Source organism: Salvia hispanica, chromosome 4 (assembly GCF_029641045.1).
Source record: "Salvia hispanica isolate PSC_SH4W2 chromosome 4, Shi_PSC_v1, whole genome shotgun sequence".
Taxonomy (NCBI): Eukaryota; Viridiplantae; Streptophyta; class Magnoliopsida; order Lamiales; family Lamiaceae; genus Salvia; species Salvia hispanica.
In genome coordinates this window covers 16,909,947-16,934,146 of record NC_142695.1, presented here as the reverse complement: position 1 = coordinate 16,934,146, position 24,200 = coordinate 16,909,947, and the positions used below count along the sequence as shown (strand labels likewise).

Genomic DNA, 24,200 nt, shown 5'->3' with positions numbered 1-24,200 from the left:
AAGAGAATAAGTAAGTCGATGAAGACTATTTTATTTAAATAATAATGTTGTTTGTTGGAGTGCGAAACATAAATATACCATACTTTAAAAGTTATTTCACTCATATACCACAAAATTCACTCATTTCACGCATATTTCACAAATTCATACAAAATTAATTAATAAAATAATTTTGACTTCTACAAAATTTATGAAATTAAAAATTTCGATAACATTTTATTATCTAATCGAATCAAACTAAATATATAAAACAAAACAAACAACGTTAAACGTGCTTCGAAATTATCTAATCGAATCAAACTAAATATATAAAACAAAACAAACAACGTTAAACGTGCTTCGAAAGACAGAGACAGTGACATTCACATAAGAAGCTCATAATATACCATTTCCCTAAATTAATATACTCACATTCTGTAAAAATTTTCATCCAAATTCTTCTTCATATTTCTTAATATTGACATTTTATTGTAATTTTTTTATACACATTCAGTAATACATTTCTAAAAATCTATTTCAAAAAATGAAATTTATCATGAATATCAAATAGTAGACATTTTATCGTATACAAACGGAGTAGTAAATTTTGTCCAAATTATCTCTTTTATCTGATATATATTTAAATTAGTAACGAGCAACAGAGCATTCAAACATGAATGATAAATGCCAAGACAAATAAAAATGGTTAAAAAACAAACTACTGTATAAAATAAAAGCACATCAAATGATCAAACAAAAACATTTAACTTCCATAATCTAATGTTAATTCGACTAAGGCTCGACTTTCATTCAAAAATAAAATAAATGTAATATGATCCTCCGCATAAAGAGGGCATGATAAATTTCTTTCCTTTCTTTTTTTGCTTCCTTGAATTTATATGGATGGAGTCGAGTGAAGAGGCATACCAGAAGCAAAATCCACAAGGTCCTTTTTTTTTTACCTTCAAATGGCTCAAAGATAAAGAAAAAACCGTGTTGAAGATCAGCTAGACGAGATGGCACGCTTGCCTTCGTTTCATGTAGACAGTCCCTCCGTCTTGCATATGGGGCATAAGTTCTTCTGCATGAGCCATTGTTTCACGCAGTCCCTGTGAAAATCATGCCCGCATTCCAACGTGCCAAGATCTTCCCCGTCATTGTACTCCTCCTGCATCAAGTAACGCAGAGTCTCGATCAAGGGTGGATGCAGAAAAAAACAAGGGAGGGGCTTAAGCAGTTATAGTTGAATCATATCAAGTGGAAGGAAAGAGGTTAGTACTCGACAGATACTGCACGGCTCCGTCTCAGCCTGCTCTGCTTGTCTTTCAGCATATTTACGTTGCTTCAAACGAGCCATTATTGTTTCTTCATTCAATCCAGTGGATACGTTTCCGATGCGCTCCTCCAAGGCCAGAAGCTCCTGGGATTTGAAACGAAAAATTGTAATTTTGACAAAAAAGAAAATTTTGGAGTGAAGTGTAAAAATGGAAAAATGAACGTAACGCGCCTCACCTCATAAGACATATTGTCTACATCCAGTCTCATGTCCCGGTGACGATCGTGTATATCACCCATCCCAAAGAAGACCGAGTGATCAAGAAGCATCATATCCTAGCAAACGAGCATAGAAGAGAGTATTAAGTTTGGAAATTTCAACTGCATTTTTCTCAAATTACAGCCTTGTCGTGGGTCACGACCAGCAAATTTTTAGATCTCGAATTGAGAAATACAAACAAAGAGGAGAATAACTAACCTCGAGTCTCAAGCCCTCTCCCCTTCGCATGAGATCCAAGACGTGGCGAATCTGCTAAAAAACGAAATTTAAATTACTAAATGCATTTGCAAACATGATATTTTCATATACTTACCTTGAAATGTTCATTATCATAAAATGCAGAAGTAGCAAAACCTTACAAGCAAGACGAATCAAATGAGTGATTATAATCTAGTGACATCCACTGACCAAGATAAAGCATAGTACAAGTAACATATAAGCACATTGTAAATTATCAATATCATTGTTATCAGAAAAGAACTAGGTCAACCTAGTACTATTAGACTGTCAAAGAGTATGTCATACTTTATATAATTGTTATGCAACTTTTCACTCAGTCTAGATAGTTTGGGGTCCATTCTACTTGTGAACATATTAACGGTGGTATTGCGGGTGCCATTGTAGTTGCAACGTTTAAATGTCATGTAAAAATTACAATCTAGGATAAAGCTTGTGTGCAGTTCGATTTGTCATGCATATATGAGGCAACCATGAGGTGTGAAATAAACTCACACAATTAGTAGTGAGTTAAGATACATTTTACTCTCAAGAATGATCCTTTTTTCTCAATGGAGATGCAACATTTTTTGTTTGTAAATATTTCAATTTTATATACTTCTACTCCATTACTCATGAATACCCAGTGATGGAACTTCAATCCACAAAAGCAAGGTGTAATCTACTTCGCAAATTCTCTAGCGCCTTGCACAGTCATCTAGCTATTCCATTGTGATCGAATAGTTACTTTCAAGAAAACTAGTAAAATGAAACTATTCTGTCATAAACTTACACTTATAATTAAAAGAAAAATAATTATAGTGTATATATATAAGTTAAACATATGGGAAGGTTACACGTTGGGTAAACAAGATCTATTACCTCAACCTTTAACCAACTGGCTTTAAGAATTTCCTCTACGTGTCCCAAACCTAATTAGTTCGGCCATACCACTTCAAGTAGGCCTACGACATGATTTACCCGTACCCATATACATCACTAACTAGATTGCAAATCAGATATCATACCCAAGTCAGATATAATTGAGTACATAGCACAACTACATGCAGCATGAGTAAAATGAAAAACATCATGGGAAGCTGTGACATGATTCATGCACAACTATTCACACTTGACACTTGCATAATAAGAATGAAAATACAGATATTTAACACATAAATGTACCTCGGACATCGCACTGCCTCTTCCTTCAATATCATCAGCCATGCTCCGAAGCGAATGAGGTAAAGCAAAAGGACTATCCAGGTGTCTCTCCAACAATGCTGACCTTGTGTTTGATCCAGATGGAAGTCCTGTTTCTTGTGATGTACCGGGTGCTGTGCTACTTTGACCTCCAGGTTCGGTACCTGCTGCAGATAATAGAGATCTTCGAACAATTTCAGATAATCTACGAGGATGTTGTGGATAGCTCCTATGAGACCAAGTAGGTGAAGGTAAAGACAAATTAATCCCTGAAGTGGAGCCTGCCCGAGAAGCAGGTGCGGCATTCTCAGGAGCGTAGTTAACCCCACTGGATAAGTTCCAGTTTGGAGGTTGTTGAGACCGACCCTCCATCTCACTTGGAGGAATAAACATAGGATGCTCTGAAATGTTTCTGGGGATATTTGAAATAGATTCTTCGTAAAGCATAGGATCCCTCTCCCTTTCTAGAGATATACCAGCAGAAGATGAATTGTTCGTTCTTGAGCTAGAGGCTCCACTCCATCTAGAATGAGGATTTTGACGGACAGAAGGAATACGCTGAAGAATTGATTGACCATGAAGACTTTCATTCTCCACAGGAGGGTTTGGGTTCAAGTCAAGCAGACGATTACGAAGAAATACCCTTGATGAATGCCTAGAAGAGGAAGGTACATTTGCTTCTCTTGGTAATGGGGCACCAGGTGCGTAACCCAATTGATGAGTGTTACTGAAGCGCAAACGTAAGTTTCTGCGAGAACTTCCAGCAGTTTCTCTAGCATTTGAAGGCAAAGGATTTGAGGAAACAGCTTCTCCAACTTCAAGCCGAATTCTTGAGTTTCGGTGCTCTGACACATTGCTAAAGACAGGGTTATCTGTCGGTGGAGTTGACATACCTATAGTACTAGCAGCAGAAATCTGAGGAGGGGCAGATGCTACAGCATGCCGTTGACTTCTTTCGGCATGTTCGAAACAATTTGAACTTCCTGCTCCAGAAGACTGTCCAACTTGTACATCAAGGGCTTTTCTCTTGCAAGATAGACGTCGACCATCCAAAGAACGACACCCGGAAGACATACCAAGAGCATCAGAGGAGCTACCAGTAGATGGCATTTTCTCATTCGATGATCCAACAGATATGTGTCTATTGGGATGCTCAATTTCCTGAAAGTCGCCACCTTCTTGGCCTCCAAACTCCGAACACATGTTAAGATCCTGAGTGATAGAATCAGGTGCAGCAATCTGCAAAAGGGAGATGTTTGATGTCTGATTGTCTTGCCCATTGACAACAACATTATCCACTGGGGTAATATTAGATGATTCAACCTGACATTCATCCAAGTCGAGAGCAGCTCGAGAGGGGACACTCCGTCTGTGCTCTCTTTTTCGCTCGCTACGATCAGATTGACATTGTGCAGCACCAGAACTAGTTTCACCTGAACTCCACTGACTGTGCCCTATATGATGCGAATACTGAGTGTTGGTCTCACTTGACGGACTTTTGTACTCTGGTAGCCGAGCTTCTGCAGAAGTCTGCATATTATTCCAGGGCACTTGGGAATCTATGCCGGCATCAGTTGACGTAGAACCATGATCAAAACTTATATTTTCGGGCAATGTACTAACAGAATTCCTTTGCCCTTGCATTAGGGCTCCCAATGAGTTTACCCAACTAATCAAAAACAGAAGAAACGAATGGACGACTGATTATCTAGAACTTCCGTTCTCAGAGAACCTGCAAGGAATAAACACAAAAGGTGAGTACCATGTAAGTGCTCAATAAATTTATAGAAGCAGATGTGCCTTGTAGCATAGTGAAATGAAAGAGCTAAAAAAACAAATAAACCGGAACGAATCAAGAAAGGGTTAATTGAACTTAGTAAAAACCTTGTTCAAATCAAATAGCAGTACCTCACCACTGGTACAAGGTTTAAGGTCTCCTCATAAGATGTTTATGGGGTTTCTACTGAATACTAGGTTCTTTTTATGTTAAATACATGGCATGGTTCTCACCATGGTTAGGCAACTAGAAGCTCTTTTTAAGATGACTTTTCACATATCAACGTTTTCACAACTGACCAATGCCAGAAGGTCATGCTTCAGAGGATCTTTTCAAACATGCACCAACATCATATTATGAGCAATGTGAAACCAGAGACATCGGCAAGAATTTCCATTAAACATCATAAGATAAAGGGAGGAGCGATAAATGAAACAATATGCTAGCTAGCATAGGATTCAAAGAAAATTACTTGTCGAAGTGAAAAATGATATAGCCCCACACATTCAGATTCTAACTTATGCAACAATATGAAATGCAAATGCTATGAGCAACAAGATATGAAGCCAAAAGGTAGAAATAAATTTTTTTAAAACCTCACCAACTTAACACTAATGTAAAAGCAAAGAAAGTGAGCTAGAAGCATGACCAACCAAACAGCAACATTGAGCTATGATTGTTCAAAGAAAAAGAGGAAACAAAACACACTAACACTCAAAGACGAGTACACAGTCTTGGAGAATTTCACTCTTTTATCACCAGTTTTAGCTGATGGTAAATCACTAGTGTGAGGACAAGAAACACTATTATGTTAGACAAATGAATAGGAACATGATATAAAACACTATTGAGATTAATTAAAGACTCAACTTGCATCGAATGAATCCTCAACCAACCAGATATACATAGACCATCTTCTAAGAGCATAAACCAGAAATAAAGAAGGATTCTAAAGCAGGAGTTATTCATAATTTACTCAAGAAACAGACAGAAAAGATGCTAAACCCATCCAATTTTTTGCAAAATCAACCAAATAAAAGGGTGAATCCCGTGAAAGCAAGAAAAAACACAGAACAAAAAAGACTCAATTTTTAACCAAGAAGAAACTAGTTTACATAGGATCAATCAAAGATCACACAAAGATGAGAGAATCTGGCAAATATTACCAGTCAGAGATAAGCAGATAAGGCCGTAGATCTATCGCGATACCTGAACAAAGCCAAAAACAATCATCAAAACAATGTTCCTCTAAATTAGCAAGCTTTTAATAGATGATTAAAAAAAATCCATAGTCACCACCTCTCCCCTCCTTAGACAAAGCAGAAATGGCTAAGATGTGAACACAAACCTCAACTCAGACACAATATATAATCAAGAAAAGAAAAAAAGGAGAATTCTGAATAGACAGAGAGAGAGAGAGGGGGTGGGGAATGAAACTGTTGGGTGGTGTGGTGTGAAAAATGAGAGATGGGTGGAGGGATTAATGAGGGCAGTAATCTTTAAGCTTTATTTTACTCAAAACACCCCACCAATAAGCCCACAGCCATAGGGCCACAGGCGACATAATTTGAACACAAACCAACAGTGCCCAAATAAATGTAATCAACGAGCTAATTCCTCTCTCTCACGCTCGCAGCAGTTTCCATAGATGGGATGGATACGAAATAAGAGTAAAGTGAAACAAGAAAACAGAATAATCAAAAGGGGAAAAAGATAAAGATTGAATTTTTACGGTGGTGTTAAAATAATGGGGTCTATGTGTTGTGAAATCAAGCTCACAAAATGACCTGTGTCACCTGCCTGTTTGTTCTAAGACCGAGACCGCGCCGAATGCAAATGGCACATGATTTTTGGGTGTCTTTTTTATTTATGGTTTCCGAATTCCTCACGCCAAGCACCTCTCTCTTTCTCCCGCATTGGATTCATCACATGCTTGATGGATCTTTCCTTCTCTCACTTGTAAATGAGAGGGCCACTTGCTTGGAATATTAAGCCAAATCCTTGACTACATATTAATGAATCCAAAATAGCTATTAAGTCTTTCCATATTTTTATCAGCATTGATACTATTTCCTTTGATACATTAAATGGCTAAAATTATTTATTATTTCTATATCTTCCATATTAGTTGGGATCAATTTTTCTCAAAATTTGATCCTCCAATTAATCCTACGGCGTGATTTTTTGTTATGGAATAAAATTTTGATGATATCATCGAAGTTTCAATAGTAATAGTTGAGGATCGAGACAACTTGTTACAAGAAATACTCTCTTTGTCCTACTAGAAATGAAATGTTTTCATCTTTTATCTGTCCCAATAAAAATAAAACATTTCTAAAAATGAAAATAATACTCTCTCTACTTTTTCTTCTCTCTTACTTTACTATCTCTTTATTTACTCACAAAACAACACTGCATAAAATCTCGTGCCGAAAAACAAATGTTGCATTTTTAATGGAACGGAGGGAGTATATGTTAGAATCCCCTCGCTTCTTTCCCCATTAATTGACATTGTTTGATTTGACATTAATTTTAAGAAATATAGTGAAAAAAATTAGTCCTATTTTTATATATATTAATTTTATATTAAAATGTAAGTGGAATGAATTAATGAAATATATGGTCCATTACCAAAAGTATGGAGTAAAATATAAGGGTGTGGATGTCAATCAATTGGGAGCAAACGAAAAAGAAAATTAGTATCAATTAATGAGGGACGGAGGGAGTAACTCAGACAATATAGTTTGACTGGATCGTACGAGTGATGAAAGTTTTGATTTTATGAAATTAAATAATCTATGTTCCAAGTTAATGATAATAGTATATTCAGTTTCTCAACATCCATTCTCGTTGAAAGAGAAATAATGAATTGCGGTTTGCCACATGAATATGAATTTATGATATTAACTAGTGATTTTGAAAGGCTAAATTATTACTTGTAATAATTACGTGCGCAAGTGACGGGTTGTAAAGTCTACGCACACACACACGCTCCGCAACCACCTACCTCACTGCGACCGTGTGCTGAGAGCTGGGCTCGGGACCTTGGATCTTGGACTTGGACTCAGGATCTTGGACCTTGGTTTTTGGATTGTTCTTTGGGTATGGTCGACTAGGGCTTTGGTCGGGCCCCAATTTAATCCTTTTGGACAACGAAAATGCACCAAATGGTTCATATGTGTGCACATAGTAGTCCATGTGTGTAACGAACAACGATGTTAGACATGTCTAGATACATCAGTCATATTTACACTCTGCAGGCGTCCAAGACATATTCATGAATGATGCTTGTAATGTTGTAATTTCAGGCCATTACGCGCCAATCCAGGCAAACTTGACTTTACTTTTACTCCACAATCAACTTATACCCAAATATTTTGAACATAGGCGGACACACATGGAGAAAGGGTAGGGCTTTAAGCCCTTACCCAATTTTTTTTTCCCTTTTAGTTTACTACAATTTTTTTAAAGAATTTTAAAAATCAAAATTGAGCCCTTAACAAGAATGAGAAAAAAATGTATATATGCATATATACTTCAGCTCCTATTGCAATTTTTTTTTCTGCGTCCGCCCTTTATTTCGAATATCAAGTATGTAGAATTGAATATGACTATATAGTAATGTTAATGCGCTCTAATTATCCGCCCACTAAATCAATTTAGGGATTTTACATTATGACTATCTACTCATAATTTCAACTTAAATGAAATGTAGTTTACCCTTCACAACAATAATTGATACCACGCAACAAATGAAGGAAAAAAAAAAAAAACTACTCCACATTCAATAGAAGAATAATTTAAGATGCAATGTTCAGAATTATTGGGTTTATTAGTTAAGAATATAGTACACTTGTTAAACTTGAATTAATTATTAAAATGTTAGGGCGCTTCCAGTATTTCTTAATTCACATGCTGTCTTTGGGTACCTAAATGAATAGAGCTCATAAAAAAACCCCAACATTATCATTGTGATTTAAAAAATTTACATTAATATATCGTGCAATCATGATTTACAAATCAATATCAATATAGTAGTAACAATTAACATTAGAGAAATGTAATAGATATTTAGTTAATCCACAAGTCACAAGAACTGACTGGACGCAGGTATCCGTATTGGATATTAGAGTTTCTGCAGGACTCAACAGGTTTAAAGCGAATATCAGTATTGTGTACTTGCGATGCCGCAAAACTGCAGCTACCCAGAAAACCCTATGAGACTACTCGTTAGGGAGTAACTACTAATTTTGGTTTGGTGGGCCCAACTAATTTGATGATGGAGCCAACACTCTAAACTTATCAAACTAATTAGCATGCTCTATAAAATGATGAAACACAAATACACATTTAAAAACAAAACACACGCAAAATGTAACAATGTTAGTATATATTAAGCGGTATCACTAAAAACATATTGCAAAATAAAATAAAAATATCAACACTCACCCCAATTCTGGAGCCCAATAAAAGCCTCAAACAATAATATCTCATTAATTTCCATGCATACCTATATAAAGTACATCTGGTAAATTTTATGAAATTTTTTCCAAATATTTGGGTATAAGTTGATTGGGCTTGGGGCTTTGGAGCAGGGATTGGGCTTACACCGATCCTAAATGAATTTTATTGACAGGCCGATTGACATAAAATGAAATTAGGCCCTTAATGTAACAATACAGAAAATTGAAGAGAGAGAAAAATCATCTCTCAACTCAAGTATTAGAAAACCACACGCAGCCGCAGAAAAGAGAAAGCAATGTAACAAAAACTAGCCGTAATTATCAACTCCGCCGGAAATCACAATCGGACTTCTTACTCTTAACGATGGTAATCGAGAGAGGCGAGATTCATAGGGCTAAACATATTGATAGAGAGTTTTGGGAGTAGAAGATTGTTGTATTTCTCTGTTATGTTTACAATAGAATTCAACACCTCAATTTATAGGTGTGAATATTTCCTATCTAGGGAAACACAATTATTTTGTAATCAATCTATTCTAGGACATTATGTAATTGTATCATCACTTTATTCTTCACAATTATTCTCCAATCTTCTCTTCATTTATTATGTTTTGACACTCCCCCTCAAGTTGAGCGACGATATCTCCGATGCTTAACTTGCCCAATATCTCTTTGAAGGCCTTTGAGTGAACTGCTTTGGCCAATATGTCTGCAAGTTGGTCTTCAGAACAGACAAATGGGAATTCAACAATGCCTCCTTCCAGTTTTTCTTTGATGAAGTGCCGATCAACTTCCACGTGCTTCGTCCTGTCATGTTGTACTGGATTTTCTGAGATACTAAAGGCCGCCTTGTTGTCACAGAACAGTTGACTCTTCCGAGTAGGTGGGAAGCCAATTTCTGTGAGCAATCTCCTTAGCCATAGGATTTCCATGAGTCCACTTTTCATTCCTCGGAACTCAGCCTCGGCACTAGATAAAGCTACAGCCTTCTGTTTCTTACTCCTCCAAGTAACCAAGTTGCCCCCGATGAAGGTAAAGTATCCTCCTGTAGATTTTCTATCTACTGGATTGCTTGCCCAGTCAGCATCAGTGTATCCATCAATCTCTAAGTCATCTCTTTTAGCTAGAAACACTCCATAGCCTACCGTGCCTTTTAGATATCGCATGATTCTTAATGCAGCCTCCATGTGATTGGTTTGAGGTCGGTGCATGAACTGACTCACAATGCCAACAGCGTACGAGATATCTGGTCTGGTATGTGAGAGATAGATGAGTTTTCCGACAAGTCGTTGATATCTTTCCCTATCTGCAAACTTGACCCCTTCTTCCATCTTCAAACCATGGTTGGGAATCATTGGAGTGTCTGTTGGTTTGCAGTCGAGAAGACCAGTTTCTGCCAGCAGGTCTAGGACGTACTTCTTCTGTCTAAGGAATATCCCGTGTCTGGATCTCAACACTTCTATCCCCAAGAAATATTTCAGCGCTCTTAGATCTTTCATCTCGAATTCTCTAAATAAGTTTTCCTTTAGACTCTGGATTTCTTCTACATCATCTCCAGTAATGATCATGTCATCAATATATATAATCAAACATGTTACCTTGTCACCTCTCCTTTTTGTGAAGAGTGTATGGTCGGATTGGCTTTGCTTGAATCCATGTTTGAACATTGCTTGGCAGAACCTTCCGAACCAGATCCGTGGAGACTGCTTCAAACCATACAAAGTTTTTCGTAGTCGGCAGACTTCTCCTCCTCCAAATTCTTCAGAGAATCCTGGTGGAACTTCCATATACACCTCCTTGTTTTGCTCTAACTCTCCATGGATGAAGGCGTTGGTAACATCGAACTGATGTAGTGGCCAGTCTTTGCATACTGCCACAGACAGTAAGGCCCGCACTGTATCCATTTTAGCAACTGGGGAAAAGGTTTCCTCATAATCTACTCCATACACCTGGGTGTATCCTTTTGCCACAAGTCTCGCCTTATATCTCTCGATTGAACCATCTGCTCTTTTTTTTATGGTGAATATCCATCTACATCCAACTGGCTTATTCCCTTTAGGCAATGCGCATTTCTCCCATGTGCCATTTTTGACCAGGGCATCTATCTCCTTTTTCATGGCTTCTCTTCAATGTTTGTGCTTTCTTGCCTCTTCAAATGATTGTGGGATTTCTTCCTCCTCATATAGGGCAGCTTCGAAGGCCCGTGCCATTTCAGAAAGATGGCCTTGGGCAATGTTTGACACTCCATATTTCGCCTTCGTTCCCTTCCAGTCTGGCGAGTATCTTTTAGGAGGAATTCCTATCGTACTCCTGTGAGGCAACTCAAATGGTTCTCCTGTATCTCCACTTCTTCCACTGGTTCCACATTCTTTGTTATTGCCCCTATCAAGATTAGTGCGTTCTGAAGGCATATTATCAAAATCTGAATTGTTTACCTCAGGAATCGAAGCCGGGGTTGATGGCCGGACAATGTCACCTTGTTTTTCGTTCTGTACTGCAGGACGTGACAGCTCGGCGGTGCCACTAACTTCCTCAGGTGGACCAACGTCTGTGACAGGACTTGGCTGTGACTCTCCCCCTATCTGGTGTTCCCTTGGATGTGGCTCTCCTCCTAAGTGGTGGTCCCCAATATCTGGTAGCCAATCTAGGAGGTCATTGTTTGGACTATCGTCTAAAGGTATCTCCCCCTGACTATTAGATTGGCTGTAAAAGTATTCTCCCTCCACAAAATCACAGTTCATGGTGGTGTGCATTCTACGGGTTGTTGGATCATAACACTTGTAGCCTTTTTGATTTTTTTCCATAGCCAAGGAAGACACATTTGAGGGCACAAGGATCAAATTTGGAGCGTTCGTGCTTCGCTATGTGAACAAAGACAGAACAACCGAACACCCTAGGCTCAAGGGATAAGGAGGATGGGATTTCAAAGTGGTTGGAAAAAGTATCCATAGGTGTTTTAAAGTTAAGGATTCCAGTGGGTAGACGATTCATAAGGTATACTGCGGTGGCTATAGCTTCGGGCCAAAGTGAGTTTGGTACTTTAGATTCAATTAGGAGAGCTCGGGTAATCTCAAGAATATATCGGTTCTTTCTTTCGGCTACCCCATTTTGTTCCGGAGTGTAAGCACACGAGGTTTGATGGACTAAACCCTTTTTCCTAAAAAATTCTTGCATATTTTTATTGATAAACTCCCCCCTCCCCCCCCATTGTCAGATCTAAGAATTTGGATGCTATGATTATACCGAGTTTGAATTAGCTCATAGAAATCAACGAATTTATCAAAAACTTCATGCTTATTCTTCAAAAAATAGATCCAAGTCATGCGAGAGTAATCATCAATAAAAAGAACAAAGTAACGAAAACCTTGTCCCCCAGTGACGGGAGCCGGGCCCCAAACATCAGAATGTACTAAAGCAAAAGGAGATTTCATTCGTGTATTGTTCAACTTGAAAGAATGTCTATGGTTTTTGGCCAATACATAAGTATACAATGAAAAGAGTTTATAGAAGTAACTAAATTAGGAAAAAGTAGGCGAAAATATCCTAAGGATGGGTGCCCTAACCGACGATGCCAAAGCCAAGCCTGCCTGTCTGTCGGTCCGAGAGTTAGTATCATCGCAGCACTCTGTTGGGTTATCTCGTCCACGTAGTATAGTCCGCATCGCTCAGTGCCACGCCCAACTATCGTCCCCGTCTTGATATCCTGTCACATGCAAAATTGAGGTTGCATTAGTAATTTGCAGTTCAACTCCTTGGTCACGTGACTGATAGATAAGAGTTTATGTGACAATGAAGGGACATAAAGACAATTAGATAGACATAGAGTGGGCGAAATGTTTATCGTGCCCGCCCCCATGACTGGTGCTAGGTCCCCACTAGCGGTTTGGACATGAGACTTATTTGACGTTGAGATGGATACAAAATCTGAGGCTTCAAAGGAAATTGTATCTATTGCCCCACAATCAAAGATCTAGTGAGGGTCTATTGGGCCGGTTATGGATGTAGAGGAGCATGCTAAGGCATCAAAGGAGTTTTGACACGATATACTAGGTTGAAATGTGATAATTGTGGAAAGCTGGGGGGTAATATGTAAAGTCTTGGCTATGTGGGGGTTATCATGATATTTTCCGAAAATATGGGGTGGATGATGTGGTTTTGATATAGGGTTGGGGTTTGGTGGGAATTTTCGAGAGTTGGGTGGTTTGTGAGAGTAGGCTGATTTTATGGGGTTGGTTTGTGATATCTGGGAATTGGGAGTATTTAGGGAAAATTCTCCCCCAAATTGAAGAACCCTAGCTTCCGCTGCTCCTTCTTCTCCACGAACCCTAGCCGCCGTGGGGACCTTCTCCATCGTGATTTCATTCTCTCCGGTGGCGTTGGTCGCTGGAATCTCACCTTCTGACCATACCCTCGCCATTGATACCGACGCCATGGTTGATTTCTCCTCTGGCCGATTCTCCCCTCCGTCTGTGGCTGATGAGCCGACACCGCCCGCCGGTTTCTCAGCGTAGGTGGCTCGGTCTACGGCGAATGCCGCCGATGCCCTACCGCCTCCACTGCTCCGGTTCACGTTTCGGGCCTGGCGGGCCTTCTTCATCTCCTCCCACCACTCCGGGAATCCATGGATGTGAAAACACGTCTCTTTGGTGTGTTTCTTGCCTCCACAATGGCTGCACACCAATTTGCTCTTATCTTCGTCCTTTCGGAGATTAGGGTTCCTCGGCAGTGGTGGTTGGTGATTCTGTGTTCGATTTCTGTCGAATACTGCGAGTCCTACTCCGATTCCAGACTCCTTGGGTTCTGGATTTAGCAGCTTTTCATTGACGGCCTCCCGCCTGACCAGTCCGTATGCTTTCCTCGCCGTTGGGATTGGATCCATATTTAGGATTTCTCGTTTGATTTTTTCGTATCGGTGGTCATCTAATGCCCATATGAATTGATACAACCTGGGTCTCTGTGTGTGTTGGTTGTATTTTTCGATGCTGGACGGAGTGTCCATTGGATTTGGATCCTTGGTATCAATGAAGATCCATAAATCTTGGAATTTCTGCCATAGGTTTTCCAGTGATAAGTTTCCTTGTTTTAAACTGTATGCTTGCCTATGCAGGTCGGAGATTTGGAACTGATCGGCGCCGCTCCCGTACGTTGTGGCCAGGCTTTCCCACAGGTCATAGGCCGTTTCGTACTGTGAGACTTCGTTGACGATGTTGGAGTCGACGTTGTTGATGATCCAGTTGAAACAACAATCATCTCGTTGCTGCCATCGGTTGTAATTTTGGTCCGTCGGCAGGGGAGGGTCTGTAACTCCATTTATGTGAGATGCCAGACCTTTCCCCCGGATGGCTCGTCTTATCAGTTTCACCCATAGGGGATAATTGTCCCCGTTAAGTTTCTCTGTTAGGCGCACCTCGCCTAATGACTCCACAGATGAAGGCTGATGGTTTGAGTTTTTATGAGACATGCTCATTCTCATGAATTCAGCGAATTGTTCGGCTGAAAGGGTTATGGGTTGGTTGGTTTTTGGAGGGGTATCTGGTTCAGAATCTGGCATCTTGTTGGTTGTGTTTGTGCAGGGATCAAAAGGTCGGGAAAGGTACTCGAGACGGTGATGATATTTTTCTGAGCCTCAAGCCCGAATAAACCTGCTCTGATACCATCTTAACGATGGTAATCGAGAGAGGCGAGATTCATAGGGCTAAACATATTGATAGAGAGTTTTGGGAGTAGAAGATTGTTGTATTTCTCTGTTATGTTTACAATAGAATTCAACACCTCAATTTATAGGTGTGAATATTTCCTATCTATGGAAACACAATTATTTTGTAATCAATCTATTCTAGGACACTATGTAATTGTATCATCACTTTATTCTTCACAATTATTCTCCCATCTTCTCTTCTTTTATTATGTTTTGACGCTTACAACATACTTGCCGGTCTCCTCGATCCACGTCAGCGATCCATGTCTCATGTCTGACCCCCGTCCCAATATCTCCCATATACCGAATGCGCAACGAATAGCTCTGCTTCTCATATTTCTTCTTGAATACCAGAGTCCTCCGTGATACCGTCACCGTCACAGTAGAATTCTCCGGTTTCTCCAGTTTCATTCTATACGTGGCGGCGCCACTACCAACATTCGTCAAAGTCCGCTTGAACCTTTTAGTCAACGTCACTCCTCTCTGGTCTAAGTTATACAGCGCTATGAACGAAGGGTAGTTCAGATCAGGCGACGCCCTCGAGCAATTGTAGCTCGACCTTATGATCCCCCGAATCTGCTCGCGACTGAAGTTCATCGAGCAGACTAGATCTGCAAGATCTTGCGGCGTGTGGTCGTACACAAGACCTGGATCAAGCGCCCGGTTCGGATCCACCTGACCCGACCCAATACCCAATGGGGAAGCAACAATAGGAGGTCTGAAGAAGCCTGCCCGCTTGATTGGCTGTTTTGTCGCATCGAGATGATTAGCAGTTGTCATCATCGCGGACTGTATAGCTGCCGGAGATGTGAGGGGCGGCCATCGATGTGCCGGACACTAGAGCGTAATCCGTTGACAGGAAGGAATTTTCTCCAACTCGTGGACCAAGGCCGATAGGACTGTACGCGCCTAGAATTAGCACTCCCGGCGCCATAATGTCGGGCTTCAGGATCTCCTGGTAGCTGTGGGAGGGGCCTCTGGAAGAGGACTCTGATAGGGCTGGAGCTGGCACGCCCCGTGGCAGATTTGGCCCGATTATTGTTTGCTGGAAATCTATGGTGGCAGTCGGTGAAGCACTGGTGGTTGCGTACTCGATCAATTCTACGGCTGATCACGGTCCCTGGAAAAGGAAAATCTGCTGATTTGAGTAGGCTCGTATCGTCTGAAATCATGACAGCTGCTGCAACGTTGGAGTTGGAACCGATCAGATAGTCATCGTAGATTAGACTGTGACAATACTTCAGTAGAGTTGCAGACAGAGAGGGTCTGGTTATAGATGAGAGGCAAGTTGATGACAGAGGCCCTTAGCTGAAACATGGTAAATCCGGTTATGGTTTTGCCGTTTCCGAGTGTGATCGTCCCTGCAAACCATCGGTCAATGGTCCCGGATGCCACCACAAATTCAAGGGATCCCGTTTCTAATTGTGGCGATGCTGGAGCCAGTGTTTCCTGCGGATTTACAAACAACGATCCCTTTTTCCCTGGCACCGAAGGTGGCTGTTGCGATTGGATTGTCAAACAGAGTGGCTACTTCGTATCGTAAGGATATGGATATAATATGGACACCATCTGCGATGGCCTGGTCGATGCAGGCTAATGTGTCGCATCATTGCTTCCGGTCTTGTATGCTGCAATCCTAGCTCTTGGGGCAACTCCCGTTGCAGTTCCAAGGGCATATCCAAAGTGGGAAACGTTGTTCACAAAATTCCCGGCAGCTATGGACGCGACGTTGGTGCCGTGGCCACTGGTGTCCCTAGGCGAAGTAAAGAAATTCTCTGGATATTCTGCTCGAGATGCTGCATCGAAAAATCTGGCTCCGATGAGTTTCTTGTTGCACACTGATGAATTGAAATCTGGGCCTTGTTGACAGATTCCCTTCCACCCGGGAGGGATTTCGGTCATCCCGTCATCGTTGAAGCTCGGGCTCTCTGGCCAAATGCCGCTGTCGATGATGCCGATGATCACATCCTTTCCGTAGTTTGAAGCAGGCCAGAGTCCGGTGGCGGTGCTGAGGCCGAGGAAATCGACGGAATGTGTGGTGTCAAAAGTGACAGCTTTGCTTACGGAGGCAGAAACAAACCCTTCGGACTTCTTTAGAGCCTGCAATTCGTGTGTCGACAATACAGCGCTGAATCCATGGAAGGCGTGGTCGTAGGTGTAGATGAGCTTCGCCTCTGCTGAAGTGGCAGATTTGAGAAGGGAAGAATACCAGTAATGGTGAGTGGAGAAGGCCTTGGGCATGGAGGGTTTATCCATGTGGATAATGTAGGTGGATCTTTTCGATGAAGCATGATTGGTCCATAGAAGAAATGAGAAGAGAATCAAACAAACTGAGAAATGAAACTGCATATTTGGGAGCTCTTCTGTGAAATAGATGAATGAATGGATTATAGATTTTTGTAATATCTTATCCACATGATAGTACTCGTTAATTTGTATAATTATCTAGCCAAAAATATCTTCATTTCAAATTTTAAACGATGCCTTTGTTTGTTAGATTAAAAATTAAGACTTTTCAACAGTTGCAGGGATAAGATGATTGAAAGAAGCCAATCTTGAAAATTCTTGAAGACAGAGCATTAATGTGGTAGACCACCTTCCCACCATATAAATCTCTTTCTATGCCATTGATCTACAGTTCCTTTAGCTCTAGGGACGGGCCCAAAAATAAATGATGTTAGAAACTTCAATGTAAATTATTCTATTACATATTTTATATGAAAAATATCATACTATAAAAATAACAATCATAATTATAAAAAATGCATAAAATGTTAATACACAAAACCTTTTTTTTACTGATTCAACAATTAGTTACTTACGGGAGATGAACAACCACTTTAATATAGCCCTCCGTCACCTTTAAGAGTCTCAGTTGAGTTTGACACAGTCCCAGTTGAGTTTGACACGGATTTTAAGAAAGGTAAAGAAAAGTTGGTGAAAAAAGATAGTGGAACGTGAGTCATATTTTTTTATATTGGTTTTATAATAAAATGTGAGCGGAAAAAATGTTGGTGGAATGTGGGGTCTAATACCATTTATGGAATATTCCAACCGTAACTCCTAAAATGAACACTTAAAAATGGTAAACCGAGACTTCTAAAGTGGGACGGAAGGAGTATTTTTTTATGAACTGTCCATCTTCTATTAATATTAACTCAATTTTATTAATAATTTAAACTTTTGGAGGGTAAGTTTATTTTTTCACCATGTCATTGACATACATAGGAAAAATCTCCCAACACAATAAATTACTAAAAAAAGGGAGTTTTGCGATACTGAATTCGAAAAGAAAAGAATAAATAAGAAAAAAAAATTTGAACTTGTTGATTAATTGGTTGCTGCCGAAAAAAAAACTTACGAAGTTATTAACCCTCTCAAGTCTCAACTAAAACATTTTGCATTTTAGTTTAGAATAAAAAAAAATTCCCCACTTGAGTCATTTCCTTTTTTTTTGCTCGTTTTAGAAATATAATATTCTCTCTCCTATAATAGATGTCACACTTTCCTTTTTAGTTTGTTCCACAATAGATGTCATATTTCATTTTTTGAAATGGTTCTCTCTCACATTAATATATGGTAGTACTATATATTTTCTATCTTTACTTAACACACAAAACTATATCTTCTAATAATAAAATAGTTGAAGTAGCGAAATAATAAAGTAAGATAAGATGCAAAGAAAATGTCCTACTTTTTCTTTCTAATTTATTACACATAAGATATGCCATTTCCTTTATTTACAAAAAATTTCTCTCTCATTCATATATAAAAACATACTGACACTATTTTCAGTTTCATTGGTACCCAAAACACACATCTAAAAGGACGGAGGAATACTTGGATTTCAATGACATAGCTTTGGAAGGTGGGAGTTTGGTCCACCCCTTTAATTACTTTATCTTCGTGCACTTTTATGATTGGTTTTTCTTGATCTTCCTATTTTATTCTAGTTTTTGTTGAAAAGTCTTAATATGTAAATATGTACTTCCTCTATTTTAAGGAAGATGATCCCTTCATAAATGACATAAAATTTCATGGAATTATTTTATGTGTTAAGTAGAGAGAGTAAAATAATACGAAGTAGTGTATTTTTATTTTTAGTAATGTATTATTTTGATTGTGACAACAACAAAAATAAAATGAGCCATGTAATGGAGAGAGTAACTAACAAAGGTAGTAATATTCTAAAGTAGAATATTCGATCTTAGTCGGTGGTATATTAGTATACAATCATTTTATATGGATTGATAGAATTACACATGTAGACATAGTGAATGATGGACTTGCATTTTGAATTTCTTGCGCTATTACATTCGTTATATGGAGGTTCAACATAGAGTATTGAGTGGATAACGAACTGTACACCAACAGCTTGGTAAATTTATAGGTGTGAATTATTCAACACTAAACTCACGCACACACCCTATTCGAACAATGACTCAAAAAGCACAACTGAATATTAAGGGAATCGGCGCCTCTGCGATGTCCTTGGCCAAAGCTAATTCAAACTACACTTGAAAACATCCTTCACCTCTTCAACAAATTAAAATAAAAGATAACATTTCTACTCAATCTTGTTCAGCTTCAGCTCTGAGTCTCGACTGCCCCAAAAGTCTTAGTCCACGTTTGTAGACCTCAATCCGTGATCATTATGATGGGCAAACATCTAAAATACCACTTGTTATTCTGCAATATTAAGCCTTAAAAACCAATAGCAGATAGGTAGATTTGGAATTAAAAGTGGGCAATTTGGTAAAGTGAAATGGGGCAAGGATTTAATATTAACCAATAATTTCACATTGATGTACAATGTGGATAAGATAGTAGAATAATCTATATATACCTTTCATGTATTTCATATGATAGAGCAGAGCACCAATCCAAAAATGCAGCTTCCTTTCTCAGTTTGTTTAATTCTCTTCTCATTTCTTCTATGGACCAATCATGCTTCATCGAAAAGATCCACCTACATTATCCACATGGATAAACCCTCCATGCCCAAGGCCTTCTCCACTCACCATTACTGGTATTCTTCCCTTCTCAAATCTGCCACTTCAGCAGAGGCGAAACTCATCTACACCTACGACCATGCCTTCCATGGATTCAGCGCTGTATTGTCGACACACGAATTGCAGGCTTTAAAGAAGTCCGAAGGGTTTGTTTCCGCCTCCGTAAGCAAAGCTGTCACTTTTGACACTACACATTCCGTCGATTTCATCGGCCTCAACACCGCCACCGGACTCTGGCCTGCTTCAAACTACGGAAAGGATGTGATCATCGGCATCATCGACAGCGGCATTTGGCCAGAGAGCCCGAGCTTCAACGATGACGGGATGACCGAAATCCCTCCCGGGTGGAAGGGAATCTGCCAACAAGGACCAGATTTCAATTCATCACTATGCAACAAGAAACTTATCGGAGCCAGATTTTTCGATGCAGCATCTCGAGCAGAAGATCCAGAGAGATTCTTTATTTCGGCTAGGGACACCGATGGCCACGGCACCCACGTCGCGTCCATAGCTGCCGGGAATTTTGTGAACAACGTCTCCTACTTCGGATATGCCCCCGGAACTGCAAGGGGAGTTGCTCCAAGAGCTAGGATTGCAGCATACAAGACCGGAAGCAATGATGCCGACGCATTAGCCGCCATCGACCAGGCCGTTGCAGATGGTGTCCATATAATATCCATATCCTTAGGAGACGAAACAGCCAATCTGTTTGACAATCCAATCGCAGCAGCTACCTTTGGTGCCAGGGAGAAGGGGATCGTCGTTTGTAAATCGGCGGGAAACAGAGGCCCCAGCATCGCCACAATGACAGCAGGGATCCCTTGGGAGATTGTGGTGGCATCCGGGACCATTGACCGATGGTTTGCAGGGACGATCACACTCGGAAACGGCAAAACCATCACCGGATTTACCATGTTTCCGGCAAGGGCCTCTGTGATCGACTTGCCAATCATCTACAACGAGACTGTCCTTGCCTGCGACTCAAGTGAACTAATATCACAGTCGTTTGAGTTTCTAAGCCGAATCGTTGTCTGCAATATTACAAACGAAGACGGACCTGTAGATTTCTTTGCTGTAATGCAAAATCTGATCAATTCCAACGCTAGAGCAGCTGTCATAATTTCAGAAGAATCCATGAGACTCCGTTCAACATACTTTCCTTTCCCAGGGGCCGTGATCACCTCAGGACAAGCCGTAGAATTGATCGAGTATGCAACCACCAGTGCTTCACCGACTGCAACCATAGATTTCCAGCAAACAATAATCGGGCCGAATCTGCCACGAGGCTCGGTAGCTCCAGCCCTATCAGGATCCTCATCCAGAGGCCCCTCCAAGACCTACCAGGAGATCCTGAAGCCAGACATTATGGCGCCGGGAGTGCTTATTCTAGCCGCGTACAGTCCTATCGGCCCTGGATCACAAATTGGCGACAGAATCTTGCTGTCAACAGATTACGCTCTAGAGTCTGGAACATCGATGGCCACTCCTCACATCGCCGGGGTGGCGGCCCTGGTAAAGGCCGTGCACCCAGAATGGAGCCCAGCAGCTATACAGTCGGCGATGATGACAACTGCTAATCATCTCGATGAAACCAAACAGCCCATCAAGGACCAGAGCTTCTTCGCTTACAGAGTTGCTTCCCCACTGGGGATGGGGTCCGGTCAGGTAGACCCGAATCGGGCACTTGATCCTGGCCTCGTCTATGACTCCACACCGCAAGATCTTGCAGATCTAGTCTGCTCGATGAACTACACCCGCGAGCAGATCCGGGCAATCATAAGATCGAGCTACAATTGCTCGAGGCGGTCGCCAGATCTGAATTACCCTTCATTCATAGCGCTGTTTAACTCTGACCAGAGAGGAATGACGTTCACGAGAACGTTCAAGCGGACTGTCACGAATGTTGGGAGTGGCGCGGCCACGTATAGAATGCAACTTGAGAAACCGGAGAATTCGACAGTGACGGTGACGCCGACGACTCTGGTTTTCGGGAAGAAATATGAAAAGCGAAGCTACTCGTTGAGCATACATTATCGGGGAGATATTGAGTCGACATACAGACAGGGGTCACTGACGTGGATTGAGGAGACCGGCAAGTATGTCGTGAGAAGTCCGATTGTCATTTCTGGTGGAGTTGATAATTACGGCTAATTTGTGTAATGCTTTCATGTTTCTGTGGTTGCCTGCTGATATGTGATTTCAATTATATGGTTGTGAGGTGTGAAATTATGTAATAACTGTTGAGGCTGATGCGCTTCTCTATTTTCAGCAATAATGGAGTTTCTGGTTGGTTCTGCAATTTTAAAATCCGTGAGAAAACCAATAAAGTTTAACATGATTCGCAATCAGAAACCAATAAAGTTTAACAGGATTCGCAATTATCTTACGGAGAAATATCTAGGACACCTATGTATAGTATATTGTTGATATGGTGAGAGTAAACTCGTGTGATGACCATAGTTAGTATAGTCTGAAATGATCAGGGGATGAATAGATACTTATTAATCTGAAGGTATTCAATATTTGTTGTTGAATTTATGTGGACCATTATTCTTTGGGCTTGATTTAATTTGTGTCTGGGTTTTTATCCTCGCTGGACTCAGCCCAGAAGCCCAATCGCTTAAGTGATGCCTCTGGATTTCTGCCACGTGTCCCCTTCACTCGGATTGTGCTCCTCAGCCGTTGGATCGAGGGTTTGTTTGGTGTGTTTGTTTATGTGAGAGGGTGAGCCGCTTTCCTTTCTCATTCGATACACTTCTCTTTCTCTTTCTACTCTCTGAACTCTCTGTCTTCTCTCTACTTCTCCGATGGCTTCTCCGGTTGATTCCTTGAGATTCTTCACCATTCTTGTGTGAATAATCGAGTGTTGAGTTGTTAGGAAGACAACTGTTTCGGTTGCTTGTGGTGTGAGAATTAGGGTTTCTGTTCAAAGGTGGTTTCAGTGATCTAATCCGGTGTGAAGGGGCTGTGTGGTGAAGGTATTGACGGTGCGAGGGTAGACTCCAGTCGATTCATCGGTGCTCCCTTGGATTTGGTTCTAGTTGAATAGATCTGGGCTATGTGGCGGGTTCTGAGCCATATTTTGTGATCTATTCTGATTTGCTCTGTTTTCTCTTGTTAGTTGTTGTTTAGATCCGCAAGGATCTTGTGTTGTTATACTAACAAGTTTCTTGAGTATGCAGGTGAATCAAGAAGCCAAGATTACTCAAGAACCCTAGCTAGAACTAGTTACTGTGCTTGTAATAGCTGTAAGGGGTTTTTCCTTGTAATCTGTGGTACATATCAGTCGCTTGGTTGGAGTTTGTCTGAGCTCCCTTAATGAAGAACAAAGAGGTCTTGGTAATTAGTGAATCCGTCCTTAGTCTGATCCCTACATTTGTTATACGAATCCTTGATATGTCACAATACTAGAAAATCTGCAAATGTAAATATATATCCTAATACATATATCCCTATTTATTGTATTCCAATCACGATATCAACATAAAACATACTCCCTATGTGTTAAGGGCTTTCCCCTTAACGGTGGCCGGCGTTAACGCACGGCGGCCAAGGCGGTTGCGGCGCCCTGTCGTAGGGTCGACGGAAGATCAGTTTCAGGCTGTGCGCGAGGTTCTTCTCGTCGGGCAGCGTGAGAACTAAGGTTCGAAGATCAATCACGATAAGTTTGGGCAAATAATGTTTTCATTCATAATTGTGAAGTATGAACAAATGCCTTATTTATAGACTAAGGACCCTAGGGTTGATTCGACCTAATCCTATTCATCTCAGGAAAGAATCAATAAAGAAAACCCGAAACGGAGCTTATAACTACGCTCGACACTTTATGCAAAGTCAATAATAAAGTACTAATATTCAAAAAGGAAATAAAAGGAAATAAAAGAAAATAACCTAAACTAACTGAACGTCTAACTTACTTGGTGACGAAGTCGCCAAGCTTCTCCGGGGGCGTGCATTCCTCTTCGACTTTGATGTTGCGATCGAAGTTGGTCTCGCTGCTTTCTGATCTTCGATCAGCACCTTCCTCGTTCCCTCACTCCGCTCAGCCGGTGTTGTTGGTGGCGGTTGCGGGACCGTATCAACCCCCCCTCCAAAGCAACATCCTTGTCCTCAAGGAGCATGTTCGGAAATCTGCCCTTGATCACATCCAGCGGCTCCCACTACTTAAAAATAGGCGTAATATGGCACTCAAAAATGTCAGTAGAAAAATGATATCATGGCACTACATCTATAATGGCATACTATGCAAGTGCAACACACAGTAGGTGTGGTAGTCCAGAGCCATTGCCCTAGCGGT

The 24,200-nt window shown here is 40.6% G+C and overlaps 1 protein-coding gene and 2 pseudogenes across 6 annotated transcripts; 1 reads left to right on the top strand and 2 right to left on the bottom strand.

Moving 5' to 3' along the window:
• Positions 1–682: 682 nt before the first annotated feature.
• LOC125194063 (putative E3 ubiquitin-protein ligase RHG1A) lies at positions 683–6,602 on the bottom strand. 6 transcript variants are annotated; one of them, XM_048092067.2, is made up of 8 exons: positions 6,030–6,395; positions 5,897–5,939; positions 4,277–4,685; positions 2,936–4,192; positions 1,733–1,786; positions 1,492–1,590; positions 1,259–1,399; positions 683–1,147 (listed from the first exon to the last, which is right to left on the bottom strand). In XM_048092067.2, the coding sequence occupies exons 3-8, from the start codon at positions 4,595–4,597 to the stop codon at positions 1,016–1,018; spliced, it is 2,004 nt and encodes a 667-aa protein (XP_047948024.1). In that variant the 5' UTR covers positions 4,598–4,685; positions 5,897–5,939; positions 6,030–6,395; the 3' UTR covers positions 683–1,015. The 6 variants fall into 6 exon arrangements, with proteins under 6 accessions (XP_047948024.1, XP_088912534.1, XP_047948021.1 ...); XM_089056408.1 differs by lacking the exon at positions 6,030–6,395 and adding an exon at positions 6,531–6,602 and having other exon boundaries at positions 2,936–4,685; XM_048092064.2 differs by having other exon boundaries at positions 2,936–4,685.
• Positions 6,603–14,908: 8,306 nt separating this feature from the next.
• LOC125192839 (subtilisin-like protease SBT3 pseudogene) lies at positions 14,909–17,282 on the bottom strand (annotated as a pseudogene).
• Positions 17,283–19,760: 2,478 nt separating this feature from the next.
• On the top strand, positions 19,761–22,210 carry LOC125196105 (subtilisin-like protease SBT3 pseudogene; annotated as a pseudogene).
• The last annotated feature ends 1,990 nt before the right edge of the window (positions 22,211–24,200 follow it).